This window comes from Amia ocellicauda, chromosome 7 (genome assembly GCF_036373705.1).
Source record: "Amia ocellicauda isolate fAmiCal2 chromosome 7, fAmiCal2.hap1, whole genome shotgun sequence".
NCBI classification, from domain to species: domain Eukaryota; kingdom Metazoa; phylum Chordata; class Actinopteri; order Amiiformes; family Amiidae; genus Amia; species Amia ocellicauda.
The window spans coordinates 30,651,099-30,667,238 of record NC_089856.1 but is presented as its reverse complement, the minus strand read 5'-3'; the positions used below and the strand labels follow the sequence as shown (position 1 = coordinate 30,667,238).

At 41.7% G+C, this 16,140-nt stretch overlaps 1 protein-coding gene and 1 long non-coding RNA gene across 3 annotated transcripts; one reads left to right on the top strand and one right to left on the bottom strand.

The window, feature by feature from the left end:
* Nucleotides 1–1,150: 1,150 nt before the first annotated feature.
* On the bottom strand, nt 1,151–5,325 carry LOC136753211 (uncharacterized). Of its 2 annotated transcripts, none has more exons than XR_010817406.1 (4): nt 5,039–5,325; nt 4,135–4,755; nt 3,935–3,994; nt 1,151–3,125 (listed from the first exon to the last, which is right to left on the bottom strand). It is a non-coding gene; the product is annotated as an uncharacterized LOC136753211 (long non-coding RNA). The 2 variants fall into 2 exon arrangements; XR_010817405.1 differs by lacking the exon at nt 5,039–5,325 and adding an exon at nt 4,880–5,026.
* Nucleotides 4,754–16,111, top strand: LOC136753210 (serine/threonine-protein kinase 25). Its single transcript, XM_066709120.1, has 11 exons — nt 4,754–4,900; nt 10,536–10,766; nt 10,975–11,031; nt 11,297–11,405; nt 11,787–11,944; nt 12,396–12,581; nt 13,572–13,717; nt 13,829–13,937; nt 14,327–14,398; nt 15,574–15,710; nt 15,885–16,111. The coding sequence occupies exons 1-11, from the start codon at nt 4,871–4,873 to the stop codon at nt 15,922–15,924; spliced, it is 1,275 nt and encodes a 424-aa protein (XP_066565217.1). The 5' UTR covers nt 4,754–4,870; the 3' UTR covers nt 15,925–16,111.
* Nucleotides 16,112–16,140: the final 29 nt, after the last annotated feature.

Genomic DNA, 16,140 nt, shown 5'->3' with positions numbered 1-16,140 from the left:
AGTATACAGAAGATGGTACGCAACACCGAAAACAAAACAAAACACTTCAAAGGCTTGTCAAACCTGGGAGAGGAAGAGAAGTGGGGAAGTACAGATGAGCAAATGTCTGTACTCTTGCCACTAACATCTCTCACAAAAGGGAACAATAATAGAGTACATGTTGCACTATCCATTGTTAGGTATTGTATGCAGAAACAATATGAGAAATGTACAGAACAGAATGCCTAGCCTGACTGGTTCTGCAGGGAGACGTTGTCTAGTCAGTTATTCTTTGTTTTATATATCTTGTAATTCTGTTACTGTAGTATAATGGGGAAAATTGTGCTTACCGTGATAACAGGCTTTATAAGATAACTGCTGACCGATTGATTGGATGCATGTTCATTTTTTATAATTAAGTGTGATTAACAATAATGAGCCAAGGAGGTATTTTCTTCTCTGCAAACACTGGCAAGCTAATAGGTGTGTGTGTGTGTGTGAGAGTGTTGCTCCAAGGGAAAATATTATCTTAAGCAGCATCACAACATGATGAGGTATTCCAAAATTAGTAAAAGGTGTCTCTTGGAAAACAAATTCTAACGTGAATATAGTCAGCACCAGTTTATCAGGACAGCCGGACCTTGAAAGTCTGATGAAGACAGACTGTGGTAGGATGACAGGAAACCTACTTTTCAGCAGCCAGCTCTGGGGATGGCATGGACTGAAAGATCCCACCATCCACTGCCAACTGTGTCCTTACTGTCCTGAAGATATAGGTGCACAAGCGTGTCTCTTTTCAAAATAACACACTTCTTCTGCAGCAAAACTCAAGGATCTGGTGATTGTTAGACCAACTTTGGCTTGTGTGGAATTTTTGCCATCAGCAGTGCACACAGTAAAGATGACAGACAAACGTGTTCTGAAACTTTACCTCTTGTAATCAAGCATTGATGGGGAAAGGTCAGTTTACTGTTTCTATCACAGCTGAAATGAATTCTTGGCTCTTTCGCCTATTGCTCATTCTTGTTATAAGGCCAACGTATTTCGCAGCGAGCAGCAAGACACTTATGTGATCTTAATACGTATTTGTGCACCAGGAACCATATGGAGCTATTATATAGAGGACAATAACCAATAAAAAAAAATCATACAAATCACAAAAGACAAATATTAATGTTTATTCTGTATCTTTTAAATCAGTACAGTACACATATGCCTTATACAAGCATAGGCGTATAGCTCATTGGCAGAGCATTTGATTGCAGATAAAGAGATACCCAATTCAAATACAGGTGATCCCTTTGTAACATGTGCCAAATGGTCTCTCGATTGTAAGCTTCCTTTCTATATTTAGATTGGGATCATCTATTTAAGAAAATATATTTTTAAAACCTTACAAATTCAATCGTCAAGGGAGCTACAGCATAATGTGTGGTTTTCACCAAGCTGAGTAGAAAAAAATCTATCTGGGCCTTGTTTGACATTTAGATTCCTGGTTTAGATTATGCCACGAACGATGGCATGGTTTTCAATTACAGTAAATGGGAACGACTGACACGACAGATGTGCTATCTCTCCAACGGTCTCTCCATCCCCTGTGTAGACTGCAGACAGGCAACGAGACATGTTTATGCAGCTTGGTTACAATCGGTTTCCTACACAGGAACCCGCCCGGGCAGACAAGCCAAGTGTTTACAAAACCATCAGAGGAGGAACGCAGAAAGACATGGGATGAATCTGGGGGCGTTAGGCCATTCCTGGCAGAGACTTAATCTTCAGTTTATTGTTGTTTTGGTTGTCATGATGAGATGCGGATCCTAATCTAAATAAATCAACATCGCCATCGCACTAATTTCCAATTTTCTACGATGTTCCATATTATCTTGAGTCCTCTTGTGCAAGGGTAGACAGCAGCTGAATGTCGCTGGAGTTTTTAAAGCAATGTTGAACCATTCAATCTTTACCCCTTTTCTGAAAAATACCATGTTTTTATTTTCATTGCTTAATCATGTGCTATTTTCAAGATCTCCACAAACCACTGCAGGAGTTTTTTTTTCCCACCAGGGCTGGTCTGTTGCCCTCCTGCAGTGAAGTTTATATCGGCTGCATTGTCCTTGCTTAGCGGATATTTTAATGTAGAGATGGTGAAGGTTTTGTTTCACACACAAAGGTTTTTCATTAGTCTTTGCAGGAACATTTTATCTAAAACATAAAACCTTGCCAGAGTAGCCAATGCTTAGAACACTGGGCATTGATAACAGGGGGGAAACATTTTTTTTTAAATGTAGAAAGAAATTGACAATAACTAGGCACATCAGTTATTCCACCTCTCTGTAGAAGAGCACAAGGATCCATCTACCTGGTGACAAGACTGTTCTGTAATTCCAGTAGGCAGATGAAGTCTGCAAGACCTGACACCTTTTAACAGCTAGTTCCTTGTAAATTTATATTGTTTTTTTTACAGCTGAGTTTTTGAAGTCGGCCAATTACAAAAAGAAACATCAAAGTGAAACCATTAAAGCTGAATTGTAAATTAACAACAAAGGGAATCAGTTCAAGGACCTCTTTTGAGTTCTCGTAAGTAGTTGCCATAATATTACAGGCGTGGGTGTAGTGGTACAGGAGTTTTCCTGTTCAGGGTGCTGTAAGTTTCTAAGGAACAGAGGTTAGAATGTGAGACTCACTGTTTCTCTAGAAATTAGAGTCAGGAAGTAGTGCCAGCTGTAGATATTCAAATTTGACCATTCAGCTCTGAAAAAACAGAGATACCTGTTAGTTGTAAAACAAGCTTGATTTCTGTGTAAATCTAGATGTGCATATTTGTAAGAGATATAGCCTAACAGGCAACAAGGAAAACAAAAAAGGTTTATAAAACACCTCCAACAGATGACTGAATAATAATCACTTTTCATAAAGCAACCCTTCCACCTTCCACCCTCCCTGAAGACAGAGATCGGTGCCTGGGCTTGCTGAAGGAATGCCCAACCCTCAGCTCTTCCAGTAGCCCCTGACTCCCTCCCTCGCCTCAGGGCTCCCCTCTCCTCTCGACAGTGTTACGCAGCCTGGCTGTGCAGCTCCCAGGAAAACGTGGGCTGAGAAGCTTCTGTAAGCAGGAATATCTCTTTTCTTCAGCCTGTCAATTGTGGCTGAAATAAAAACAAACTAAAGATAATAATACAAAAAAATAGGTGTGAAACATTTCACTGCTATGCTTAAAGAGTTAAATAATATATGTGTAGGTGTGTGTTTAACTATGAAAACACTTTATTCTACAAATACATGTAAGAATATATATAAATGTGTATGTAGCAATTGTGAGACAATGTCAAGGGCACTTCTGTTTCATTGGGATTACAAAAGCAAAAACTAAAAGTATTGACAGTAGTTGAACCCAACCTTTCAAACTCAATTGGAGAAGCTTGTATTGATCTGTTCTTTAAAAACAATCCAGAGAGTTTTCATGCTAAATTTGAATTTTATCTCGCTTGCAGGGTTAGTTTGGTCTTCCCCACAAAAGAAGCCTTAAAAAGGTTATTTCAATTCTTCACCATGATCATTTAACTGAAGCTTTCATAGCAAGCATTAGTTAGTTGTGTGCTTCCCCCTAGCGGACACATAATTGTACACACCACGCAAGCGTGCACTAAATATGAAGTTTTCACAGCGACATGCAACACTACACTCATAAGCAACAGTAGTGTCGAATGAGACTAAATGTGTTACAGACCCATATCTGACCCATATAGTACTACCCTCCTAGTATTTTACCACGACACTGATCTAGGTGTATGTGTTTCTCAGTGTCTGCATGCATGTGACTGTACTTTAGGCACACATTATTATTGAATATGAATTATTGTGTATTATAGTATGCAGAATAGCGTGGGAGATTTATTAGATTAGTGTAAAGTTTTAGTACTAGTATTTAAGATTTGTATGCAAATGTGATACATACCAGGCTAGTAGTAGTATAAAAGCAGGTATGTTACTCTCCAACCTCCAAGGGCGTCTGCTACTAAATACATACATAAACATCATCACAAGTGGTCCAACCAACTCAACCCAGTATAATAAAGGCACACAATGACATTTAGCAGGTTATTTTAGTTTTGGATGAGCGGAGTAAAAGTGACACAGAGGATGGTGCAACACTACCTGTAGCCGAATGAATCCGACTCGATTGGTTTGGCCTTTTTCAGACAATCGATCACTCATCTGAACGATCCTTCAGGATCGATTCACTAGACTGAACCGAACCAAATGAATCAAGGCAGGGGAATGACTCGAACTGCCTATCACTGTCTGCTCCCTGCAATTGGGGACCTAGGGACTCGCTTCTTTACTACTGGTGAATACCGAGTCCCAGTCCAGAGGTACTAATTGTAAATACAGCCTTTTAGTTCGTTGCAATCCCATATTTCCTTTAGACGTTATGAATGTTGGGATTTGTTGTTCAGTACGCCTTGCTTGAAAAAAATACAGTTCCCAGCATGCTTTGGGCGTTGCAGGAGTGACTCGCGCTTGCGCATTTTTTTGTGCCCCCCCCCCCACTCCCCCCCCTTTCAAGCAGTAAATGAAGAGCAGGGAGAGTCTCTTTTAATAAGAATGAAATATTAATACACCAAGTCGACCTTTCTTTTTCATTCCCCGCTTGGATCGATGGAGTTACACCAGACGTAACACTGTCGCGCAGCTGCGGGAGCCTCGAGGGGGCGAATCGGACCCGAAAACAGCCCGGAGTGACAGAACGGGAGGCTGTGTTTATGTGGAGGGTCTCTGAAGAGAAGGAAGAAAAAATACAGAAGAAACATTAGACCATTCTCCTACCCCCCCCCCCTTTCCAGGCGGAAGGGGCTGCGGCTGTCCTCGCCCTGACCACCCCGACGACAGAATGGCTCACCTCCGGGACCTGCGGAACCAGGTAAGGCCAGGGGGACAGACTCGGAGGCTCGGGGGGTCAAATCCTTGCCCGGACCCACCGAGCGCGAATCAGTTTCAACGGCAGGACTCGCAGGTTTAAACGGGGTGACAAGGTGTTGCATGCGTGTGGAAGGGTTACCTGGACTTCCTCGGCGCGTTATTTCCTTTCTTTCTGTCCCACTGCCTCTTTCCTAAAGCGGATCAGGTTACAGGTATTAACAGTTACTTTCGAGTCCATTAATCCGCAAAGGTTCTTGCTTAGGTACATGATTATTAGCTCATTCCCATGCCGCGGCATCCACCGTGATTCAAGTACGGCAAGCAGTTGGAGAAAAACACCAGGACAGAGGTCGCGTTCTTGAGGCGCAAATTTCCGCAGGTCTGCCCAGATTTGCGGAATCCCACCGCTCCCATTGGCGGAGCAGCGCAGAACTGCGGACGTCTGCGCTACACGAGTGTGACCAGAGGTATTTGACAACTGTGTGCAAGTTGTCATGTTGTCTGTCTTCATTGGTTGTGAGGTCTGGTATTTTGACATGCTGGCTCTCAATGAATGGGCTTCGTCCTGTGCGCCCAGTGAACTGTCGATCTGAGCAACACCAGTTTGTCTTGTTTCTGATGATATGTGTTTGACTACAAGTAGGGATATTGTAAGCCATGCTGAACAAGGCCATAGTGCTCAAGCACCCCAGTAAAACAATTGCCTATCATATAGATTTTTATTTTTTTTTGGGGGGGGGGAGTTATTTATAGTATGTGTTATCAGCCAGTAGTGGTGTTACAGAAATGTGCTATGCTAACAGATTGGGGCATTACATAATAATGGAAATAAAATACAGGCTAGGATGTTGTGTATTGGAGGAATAAATGAATGTCACATAAATAATTGGGGCCTGTTGATAAAGCACTGATGTAGTCTCATGTGATAGTCTTTGAGCAGCAATACCAAAATGCAACAGGTGAGAAGTACAAAAACAGGACCTTTAAACTACGCAGAGAAACAAAATGGCAATCAACACATTTAAAAAACAACAGTGAGACCAGTTCTTATTCAGGAGAGAAGATTAAAACAGATTTTTAAAATAAAATGCATTAGAGTTTATATAACCTAATATCTGCCGCTCATTTAATAAAAATTATAATCGACTTGTATTTTTATGAATACTTGAAACATATAGCACAATGAGCTACCCCTGTCATGAATAATAATGTAATATATAAGACAGATTTATTTTGAGTTTATTTAAACCTGAATACAAATAAACACAACACACAGAAGGGTCAGATTAATTCAGTAAATACTATAACTAAAAATTCCCAGCTACATGCAAGAAGTCATTTTTCTGAGGTGATGCCAGCTACAAGGGTTCATAACACTGCATACTTAAGTTGCCAATGCTACATAACTAATTGAGTGGTTCATATCTTATCACTATAATGAGTTCACGTATATGGACTCTGGTTATCATTAACAGCTATGAATAAGAAATATGTTCAATAATTTGTTATTTTTGTGCTGACGCCAAAAAACATTTCACTTTAGGTTATCTATATCATTAAAAATCCCATGCTAAAAATACATCGGCATCCAAATAAGATAACTGTAGTTAAATCCAGAAATTAAATGCAACTCGGACAATTTGAAAAACATCTAGCATATAAATACTGGTAATTTGTCCATAATGACAGTAAAGTTTTTAAGTGCCAGCAATTGATCATTGGGAGTGGGGCTCATTGCCTTGTGTCTGGTTGAGGCTGGAGTGAACTGCTTCATGGACTAACACAAATTAGGTTTAAAGGAAAAACATTCTCATGACTGTCTGCTCAAGTAGACAATGCCCATGTTCCTGAATATAACTGATTTCAGATTAATGTGACTGATATTGTGTTTCCACCTTTTTGAAAAATGATTCTAGTTAACATCTATTGTATAGGATCCCGCTCAAATTTTTAACCATCCCGAGAAGTAGGGAGGTATGGAATTCAAGGTGCTGAAGAGCAGAACTCCTAGTGTGCCTTGAAACAGAACCAATCTAGGAAGAGCACGGCAACTTTAAATATAACACACTTTCTGCAGCAATGAACAAGTAGTAGTCGGGGCTGTCTCTGGGTAAACATGGCAGAAACGTCAAACAGTCTAGAAAAAAGAAGAGGTATATTACTTACTTACAATCCGTGCTGGCTGTGAGCACTGTTGAAGGTGCTAATAAGGAGTGCTTGAGTTATCCTTACACCTGGCAGATTTTTTTTTAGAAGCGTGTCCAATCAAGTCCTGTAGTTAGAATTTGGTGTCGGTGTAAACAAAAGCCTCATATAGCAAATCTTTGCAGGAAAGCCAAATACATTTACTATATAATTGTTCTAATTTATAGGATGTCTGGCAAGCTGATGTAAAGGTGCATGTAAAAGAGTCTCCCATTTAAAACCTTTACCGAGCTCACTATTAGGCGTTGATGAGTCGCCTTTAGATAGATGGTTATTGAAAAGTTATTGTCATGCCGCCAACAACACAACAATTTGCTAAAACGTTATTTATGGATGAGGCCATTTTCACTGGGAAATGGGCACACAGTAGCACACATTTACAGGGTGCTTAAATGACATCTGATCACAGATGATACGCACAAACACCAAGGTCAGTTTGCAGATCTGATGATTGTGATTTATGAATTGGCTCAAAGGTTTGAAAAGGGCAATAAAGTATATAATACTGATGTCCAAAAGCTGGGGAAAATCTCATTGTAGTCTTATCTTAAATCTGAACACTAATACTCCACAGAAGGAGGGTAGGAAACGGTTTCATTCCCTTTCCATGATTTATGTTTTAAATGAATCCAAAGGTGCATTTCTGTAGATGGGGCAGATGTCACGGTTAGGTAGGGTGTTTCTCTAGTGAACTTGGATCAGAATCCGTTGGATTGTTTTTTTTCCTAGGGGAGAAAATCACCCAGGTTTGTCACAAAAGTGAAGGATCTGAACCTGTGCAGGCTTCACACAGACTTCAAAAGCTAAACCACGTCCTCTTCGTTGTGTGTCAGTCCATTGGATTGTAGTCTTAGGCTACATGCAGGAGCTCCTGCTTTGGTTATTTCTATTTACCAAAATTATGTGAAAATTTTACAATATCATTTTTTTACACATTTCTTATTCCTTCATGCTAAAACCAAATTCTGGTCATGTGTTACCTCGTTATGGATTGGAAAAGGCCAAACAGCATTTATCTGGAGGCAGCAGCACTCTGGATTTGGTCATGATCGTGTCAGCCATTGTCCTTGTACCTGACCTCTGTTAAATGAATGTGCTTTGAGAGAATCTATAAGGATTCTTTGCTCTTCTACATTGTGATTACAAAAATGGGTGTTCAGTTCCAGGGACGTGAAATATCTTTGTGTGAACCTGGACATAATCCGTCCGTTACATCCATTATCTATTTACCAAGTTAATTGGCTTTATAGTTCCAGAACATTACATTTCCATCTAAGTAAATTACAAATAGCTCACAGTTTCAATTGCATTGAATCACAGCTCTGACGTAGTGTCTCCATTCCTTGATCGTTAACTTATTGACTCTTTTATTGCACTTCAGAAAAGCATTACAGTCAGTCAAGAGGAGAAATGCATATTAGGCCCCACCATATGAGCCTTTTCATAGTTAATAGGAACAGAACATGAAATGTTCTTGCCTTTGATCCTACTATAGAAAAAGGTTTTAATGTTCCAATCCTTTTCCTTTATCTCCGATAGATTGTTGGAATGTGTCAGCTGCTGCACTCAAGTCTTTGTCAGCATCCCCCTGCTCTCTACAGCCCTGTGATTCATTCATTCCTGTGCCTTTTTGTTCTCTGGCCAAGATGCAGCCTACGTCATTTACTGTGTGTCAGCACAGTTATGTAAAAGATATAAATCTCATCAAGGGTAATAAATCTATACTTAGCCGCACACGTTTCCCCCCCTTTTGCATATCTAGGAATAGATTAAGTATTCATGTTGACATTGTTGTGCCTGTTTCATCCTACATTTGCATTCAATGTTATGGACTAAAGGGTGGTACATTTCTTTTAATTATGGTATGGCATAATTATGGCATGGTATTGCCAAGGATGATGACAAGAAGCTCTCCCTTTAGTTTCAGCTATGTATCGGGTAAGAAAAGCAGCTTGAATTTGTGTCTTGCTCTGACCAGATTTGTGATCTTGGCTGTGGTCTCTTTTAGTGGAGAATGTAGTCTGGGGATCCTTCTTTTTATCAGAACACATCCATCTCTTCTCTGCCACAACTGAACCAGGCAGCCACCAGCCTGTCCTTCTGGGCACCAATCTTTGGCACAACACTGACAGCTGATTCTCATCTGTAGGGTTAGATTCTTAACGTATATGTGAGATCCAGCGTTTCTCAAAATGAAGATGTGCTTTTCAAGAGATGGTTACAAAGAGTATAGACGTGGTAAACTAGAGTATTCCAGATGGTTGACTGTGCCTGCAAGTGTTCGAGATGCACTTCTAGAGACTGCTTGAGGACATCAATCCAGGAGAAAAGCCTACGTCAGTGCTGCACAAGTTCGGTAGCGTTTATTGCATAATAAGTTAGAGATCCAGGATGCGGGAACTGTCAGCTTCCAGAATTTCAGAATTTACAGGCTGTTTAATTATTACTAATAAACTCCAATGAAGGTACCAAGTAGTAGGGAAGGAGTGGGGGAAAGTAATGTAAACCATTTCATTTGAAGATGGTTTTCTTGTAAAGGTGTTATATAAAATAATGTATTACAACTGATTTTAACCCTCAAGTTTCCAAAAGATATTGCAGGATTCACATGTTCGATTGAAATCACCTGTTCCTCATTCTGTTGCCTAGTAACTACATCTAGCTGTGATTTATTTTATTTGACTGCATGTTAAGACAAGAAACAAAGGCCGGTAGTTTTTAAGTAGTTAATAGCTTATTACTTTAAGAAAATGTTGTGTTTATTATGATAATAAAGACACCACTTACAACTTTTCTTACCAATATTCCAACTGCTGTAATTGATCAGGACTGGCCTTCGGGGGGGTTAGTGAGGTATGTGTGAGGCCAGTGGCAGGGCCCAGATCAGACACCAGTGGGGATATTTAGGTAGACTTGCCTTTAACCTACTCCACCAGCTTTGTGATCACCTCGTCTTCTGTGAGTCAGGTGGGTGGGGTGATGGTGTTTCATTGATTGACATTTTGACAGGAAACTGTGCCATTTCAACAAAGAAGGAAGTGAAATGTTTTAGTGTAACCCAGGAAAAAACACCTAATAATGCATGGCCAGCTCCTTCCTTGTTGTCTAGGTCAATGGACTGAAGAGCTTCTGACCAATCTTTGACTTGCAAACTTGAAGATTGTTTATATTTTTTCTTTTAGCCTAGAGACTGTCAAAAATAATTAAATGCACAACACAAAGTAGAAAAAGTGAGAAAATAATAAAGAAAATTAGTTTTAAACTTTAAAATGTGTGACACAGGTTGCCTTTAGGTGAGTGAGGGCAAGCTATACTAGTAATTTCCTGCATTATTTCTTAAACTTAAATAACTGAATTGTACTGGATACTTATTTATCTCTACAATTGTCTGACTGATTCTCCCCTCTCCTCCTCTCTATGTCTGGGGCCAGAACTCTCGCCTGGACCCCGAGGAGTACTTCACCAAGTTGGAGCGCATCGGGAAGGGCTCCTTTGGGGAGGTGTACAAGGGCATCAACAACCGCACCAAGGAGGTGGTCGCCATCAAGATCATCGACCTGGAAGAGGCTGAGGATGAGATCGAGGACATCCAGCAGGAGATCACTGTGCTGAGCCAGTGTGACAGCCCCTTCGTCACCAAATATTACGGCTCCTACCTCAAGGTACCGTCCTGTTACCGTTCACCGGCGCTGCGCTGTTCCTCACCACCCTCCTGAATCTCTGTCCCGTTTCAATGACATCTGTATTGCTGCATGCACACTGCTCGAGTGTCTCTTCAGACATCTAGCTCATGGTTCTGGCTGAGCCATTGCAGTGTTTCCAAGTGAAGCAGCTGAGGGCACACTGTGTGACTGATCTGTCTTCTTGCAGGGAACTAAGCTGTGGATCATCATGGAGTATCTCGGTGGGGGCTCGGCTCTTGATCTGGTAGGTCAGCCCATTCTACTCCGCTCCATCCTTTCGGTCACTGTAGCAGCAACTGCAGATGATGATGATTGATTAATTGAAAATATATTTTAAGTAACAGAATAGAAAGTATTGCTGACAGATATCACTCGGTGCTGTTGACTATAGTGAGGAGCCACATTCATGATGTTGGAATCGATTTGGAAGCTCTAAGACTGTGCATGAGTGCAGTAGGCTGGAGTGTTGTTGCAGCAGTATGACTGACAGTTGCCACCACACCTTCCAGCTAAAGCCAGGTCCCCTGGAGGAGACCTACATTGCCACCATCCTGCGGGAGATCTTGAAGGGGCTAGACTATCTGCACTCCGAGAGGAAGATCCACCGCGATATCAAAGGTGAGGGCTCATATGATCATCTCAGTTGTGATTGCATCATAGCTTCTGTACCTGACAATACAGCAACATAGAATGTCACTATTCTGTTTGTGTTAGTGAAGAATGCTGAATAATGATCTGATTATTGCAAAGTAGCCTCATGTTAAGTCCTTAGCTTTTATCTGGATATTTGTATCAGTTTCCCAGAGCCGATATAGGATATAAATGGTACTGTTTTTGAACTACCCTGGTTGATTCAAGGCTCATTAACATCCCTTTGAGCTGTTCAATATCAGTGTTTCTCCAGTGGTTGTCTAGATTTAATTCATGATTGCAGTGGTAAAAGGCTGTCACGCTTATGGCTGTGTTGGCTCGAGGTGTCCTGTCTGTATTTCCTGGCAGCTGCCAACGTGCTGCTGTCTGAGCAGGGAGACGTGAAGCTGGCAGACTTTGGTGTGGCAGGGCAGCTGACGGACACACAGATCAAGAGGAACACGTTCGTGGGCACTCCCTTCTGGATGGCCCCCGAGGTCATCAAACAGTCCGCCTACGACTTCAAGGTGAGTGGCCTGAGTCACCGGAGCCCTGTAGGAGGATGTGATCACACTGAGATGAGCGTGAGCCTGAGACTAGACCTTGAAGCTACATTCACATGGGACGCAGTGCGACGTTCCCAGACCGCAGCGGATATCTGCCACCAGACAGAAGCTATTCGTACCTGGGGCAGTGACTGGCTGTGCTTTTGTGGTAACATCATGTACGTTCAATTATTTACATGGCTAAGGTGTTGTCCTATCTTTACTTTTAGAGTGCAACTTAGGAGGGGATTATTTTATCATCAGAAACCTGACATAACATCTTTGTGACTATTTTTTAGTGTTTATGATGGCATATGCAGAATAGAGATATAAACAGCTTAGTACTTGTGTTTGGGAAAGGATCAGCATACTAGAAGGTAGTTTGTTCCCGCTCCTCCAGATCTGTCTCTGAACCAGTCTGTTTTCACTGCAGGCCGACATCTGGTCCTTGGGAATCACAGCCATTGAGTTGGCCAAAGGGGAACCCCCTAACTCAGAACTGCACCCTATGAGAGTCCTCTTCCTCATCCCAAAGAACAACCCTCCCACGCTGGAGGGAACCTACAGCAAGCCCTTCAAAGAGTTTGTGGAGGCCTGCCTAAATAAAGACCCCCGATTCGTGAGTAACACTAAAGTTAAAGTCTTGCATAAAGACTCTGTGCTCTACTGCAGAAACTACTGGACTGCATGTTAAGTTCAGGATATCAGATGCATACAGATATACCCTGTTTTGCAGAACCCTGCTATGCACGGATTCTTTATAGCACAAATTTATGAAAATTACATTTTAAAAATAATTAAAATATCAAATAGTAGCAAAAATAAAATGCAACACTTGCCTTGCATAGATACATGGTATCTCTGTTAAAAAAAAAAATCCAGTTATGTTCAATAATTTAAAGCAGAATTATTAAAATCCACAAAGTGAGTCAAAAATCTAACGAAGTTGAACACATAAAAGAAACAAAACATTAAAAAGGAACATTAATTAATAATAATGGGCCCAAAAACAGGCCAGGAATGAAAGTTCTGAGGGAAAATCTAAAATGAAGCGAAAGAGCAGCAGCCAGGAGCTTCAGCAAAATAAAATAAAAATTCCAATATGGTGTTTATTATTAGAATTTGTATTTATCAAACCTATTTTCTAGTTAACCGCACATATCTATTGATATTTAACATATTTCCATGTTCCTTTTCAAGTTTATGGAATATATCCCAATTAATTCAGTGTATTTATGATCCTGTTTAGCATAAATTGTTCTGAAACCTCTCTCTAATGCAAACCAAGATATACCTGCATGTCATTGGGGGGAGGGGTACTGCATTTTAATTTAATAATGTTGCAAGTACTTCTACTTTCATACAATATACTTAATGCTGCGTAGGTTGTCAGGGTCAAGAAATCTGATTTACTTACAATTTGCTAAATTGTGAAAGCCCTTGAGGCATTTTAAAAGAAGGCAGTGTTCCCACTTTTTCCAGTGGTGCTTTCTGGCTGCTGCACTTCAGGCTCTTCTTGATGGATATCACAGAACTTGAATTAAAGGATTGTTTCAGTAAGTGAAGTGGCAGTGTCTGGGAATTATCAATACTATTCTTTGTTGAATAGAGACCAACAGCCAAGGAGCTGCTGAAGCACAAGTTCATCACACGCTACACCAAGAAAACCCCCTACCTGACAGAGCTCATCGACAGATACCGGCGCTGGAAATCCGAGGGCCACGGGGATGAGTCCAGCTCGGACGACTCGGACATGTATGTCCTCCTGCAGCCCCCCACTCTGTCTGTTGTCTTCCTTGTACTTTTGCTCTCCCTGGTCTTGGGATGCTTGCGTGGACTCGGTTGATGTTCTCCGTGTTTTGTCAGGGACGGAGATGGCGATGACCGAGATACGTGTCCTGTCTGGACATTTCCCACAGTGCGGCCCACTACCGTGGGCAAACTACAAGCCGTCCCCCCCCACCCCAGCTCACAGGTGAGAGAACACCTGAGTGCAGCAATCACTTGCCTGTGCTTCTCAGAAGGCAGGTGAACTGCTAGAAGCAAGTTCATCCTCTATATTCACACATTGGGGTGATTTCATGTAGTTGTGTAAGGGCTTTCAGAAAGTCTCAGCAGACACTGGGCAAAATGAACATTCAGTCATACAAAAATAATTAACATATGCAGTATATTTATTAATTAAATTAACATGCATGAGAAGTATATTACTCATAGTGTGTGTGGTTTGAGACTACGTGGCTTGACTGGCCAAAGGTTATCACCCTTTATTGGTGGTCAGTCTAACCTTGTTCAGTAGATGTTCTCACCAAATACTTGCACTGTGGATGGCTACCTCAGTTGTGTGCCCCCGTTTTATTGCAGGAGGCCGAGGCAGTGATGAGACAGCCCAAATCTCAGTGTCTCTCTTCACTGGTCACACCCATCTTCAGAGAGGTAAGCCCGCCCTGGCAGCAATTCACAACGGAGTTCTCAATTCACAGTGGTGTCACGGTCAAGTCCTGCAGACGGTTTTCCCAGAAAGACCAAGTGGATGGTCTTTTCAGCTGGACATAATAACTGTGTCCAGAAAGGGATACAACTGCATAAACCGAGATGCACAATATTTTACATCTGGATCTGTCTTTTCAACGTGTCTGAAGCATATAAACATCATGAGGGTTTTGTTTCTTGTGAAGGTATAATTTGATGTATGGACTTGTCCTTTCAGAATCAATGTGCCTAAGACTGGCCAAACCATGAAGGCCGTACTATAGAACATCCACAGATATTTTGTTCCCTCCGTCTTTGGTTAATCAGTTGCAGATATATTCAGTTACATATCGCAGCTGCAATCTAATTCACTATACTTCGAAGGATGTACTACTTGTGTAAATGGGCGTGTCATTTTTAGTGACTTCCTTCCACTATTGTCATATACTTTAGGATTAAAAAAAAAAAAAAAAACATTTTGCTGGACTTGAATTCGCAGTTTAATTTTAGTTTTTACTATGAATAAGTATTGCAGATGTAGGAAACTACATTGGGTGGGGGAGTCCTTGTACACTCTTGTCCAGCAGGGCGTATCTGAAGTTAATTTGACTTCTCTGAGCGATTGTTGCTGTCAGGCAGTGGTGACAGATTATTCAATTACTCTCCTGAGACACCTTACCCTGGGCTGAACAATGTATTACCTTCAGACAGAGAACTAACTGGACGTTAAATTGCTTTTATTTTCATAGAATAATAAAATCTCAGCCAAAATCAACATTTTACTATTATCATCTATTTGTGGATTGAACGTAGATAACATGGGTTTTGAGTTTCTTCGGTAATCAATGCATTTCTCTGCGATTTATCTGCCATACTAATAGCGATCGGTACTAAATGTCCCGGCTTGCTTAGATAGTTTGACTGGGCCTTCTATTAATGATGGCTCAGAATGATCGGACAGTATTATTTCCCCGGAGCGCATTTCTTCCCAAGTAAAAACCTGTCCCCGAGAATGAGACATTTATTTAACTTGGGTGAGGAAAGCAGACGCATCAGTTTGCAGTAGTAGGCCTGCTGTGCTGCCCAGCTCGTCCTGTGCCACTCAGCTGGTGGGTGTTGAAGTTGTTTATCCCGTGCAGCTGAAGGAGAAGCGGCGTGCCAGCGGAGGCAGTCTGGGGGCCATCGAGGAGCTGGAGAACGCCTTCAGCCTGGCAGAAGAGTCCTGGCCTGGCATCTCGGACTGCCTGGTCAAACGCATGATGGAGAGAGTGCGCAGGTAGGAGTGCGCCCACCTTTCTTATCGGGCCTTCACCTACAACTCACATGGTGTGGGACTCAAACAAAATGCTATAACTACAGTATCTTCCTTACAAAATGCTCTAAGATAAGGTCAGTCTCTATTCTGATCCACCCTACACTGTCTCTGTCTTTCCCTTCATTCTCTCTCCAGGTTTTCATTGAACGGGAACAGCACCCCTTCCTCCCGGTGAAATCTGCTGGCTGCTAATCCTCAGTCCCTCCCAGGGAGAGCCGTGTGGACAAATCCCTTCTGCCGGTCTGGTCCTTCCACTGACACTGCCCCTCCAGCTCCCCGTCCTGCTCCCGGACCAGACCCCTTCAACTCCCCCACCCCCCCAGCCGCTGCTCAGCAAACCTAAGCCCCAGAGAACTTTTCATTAGAGGTTATAATTAAAATATTTTTACAA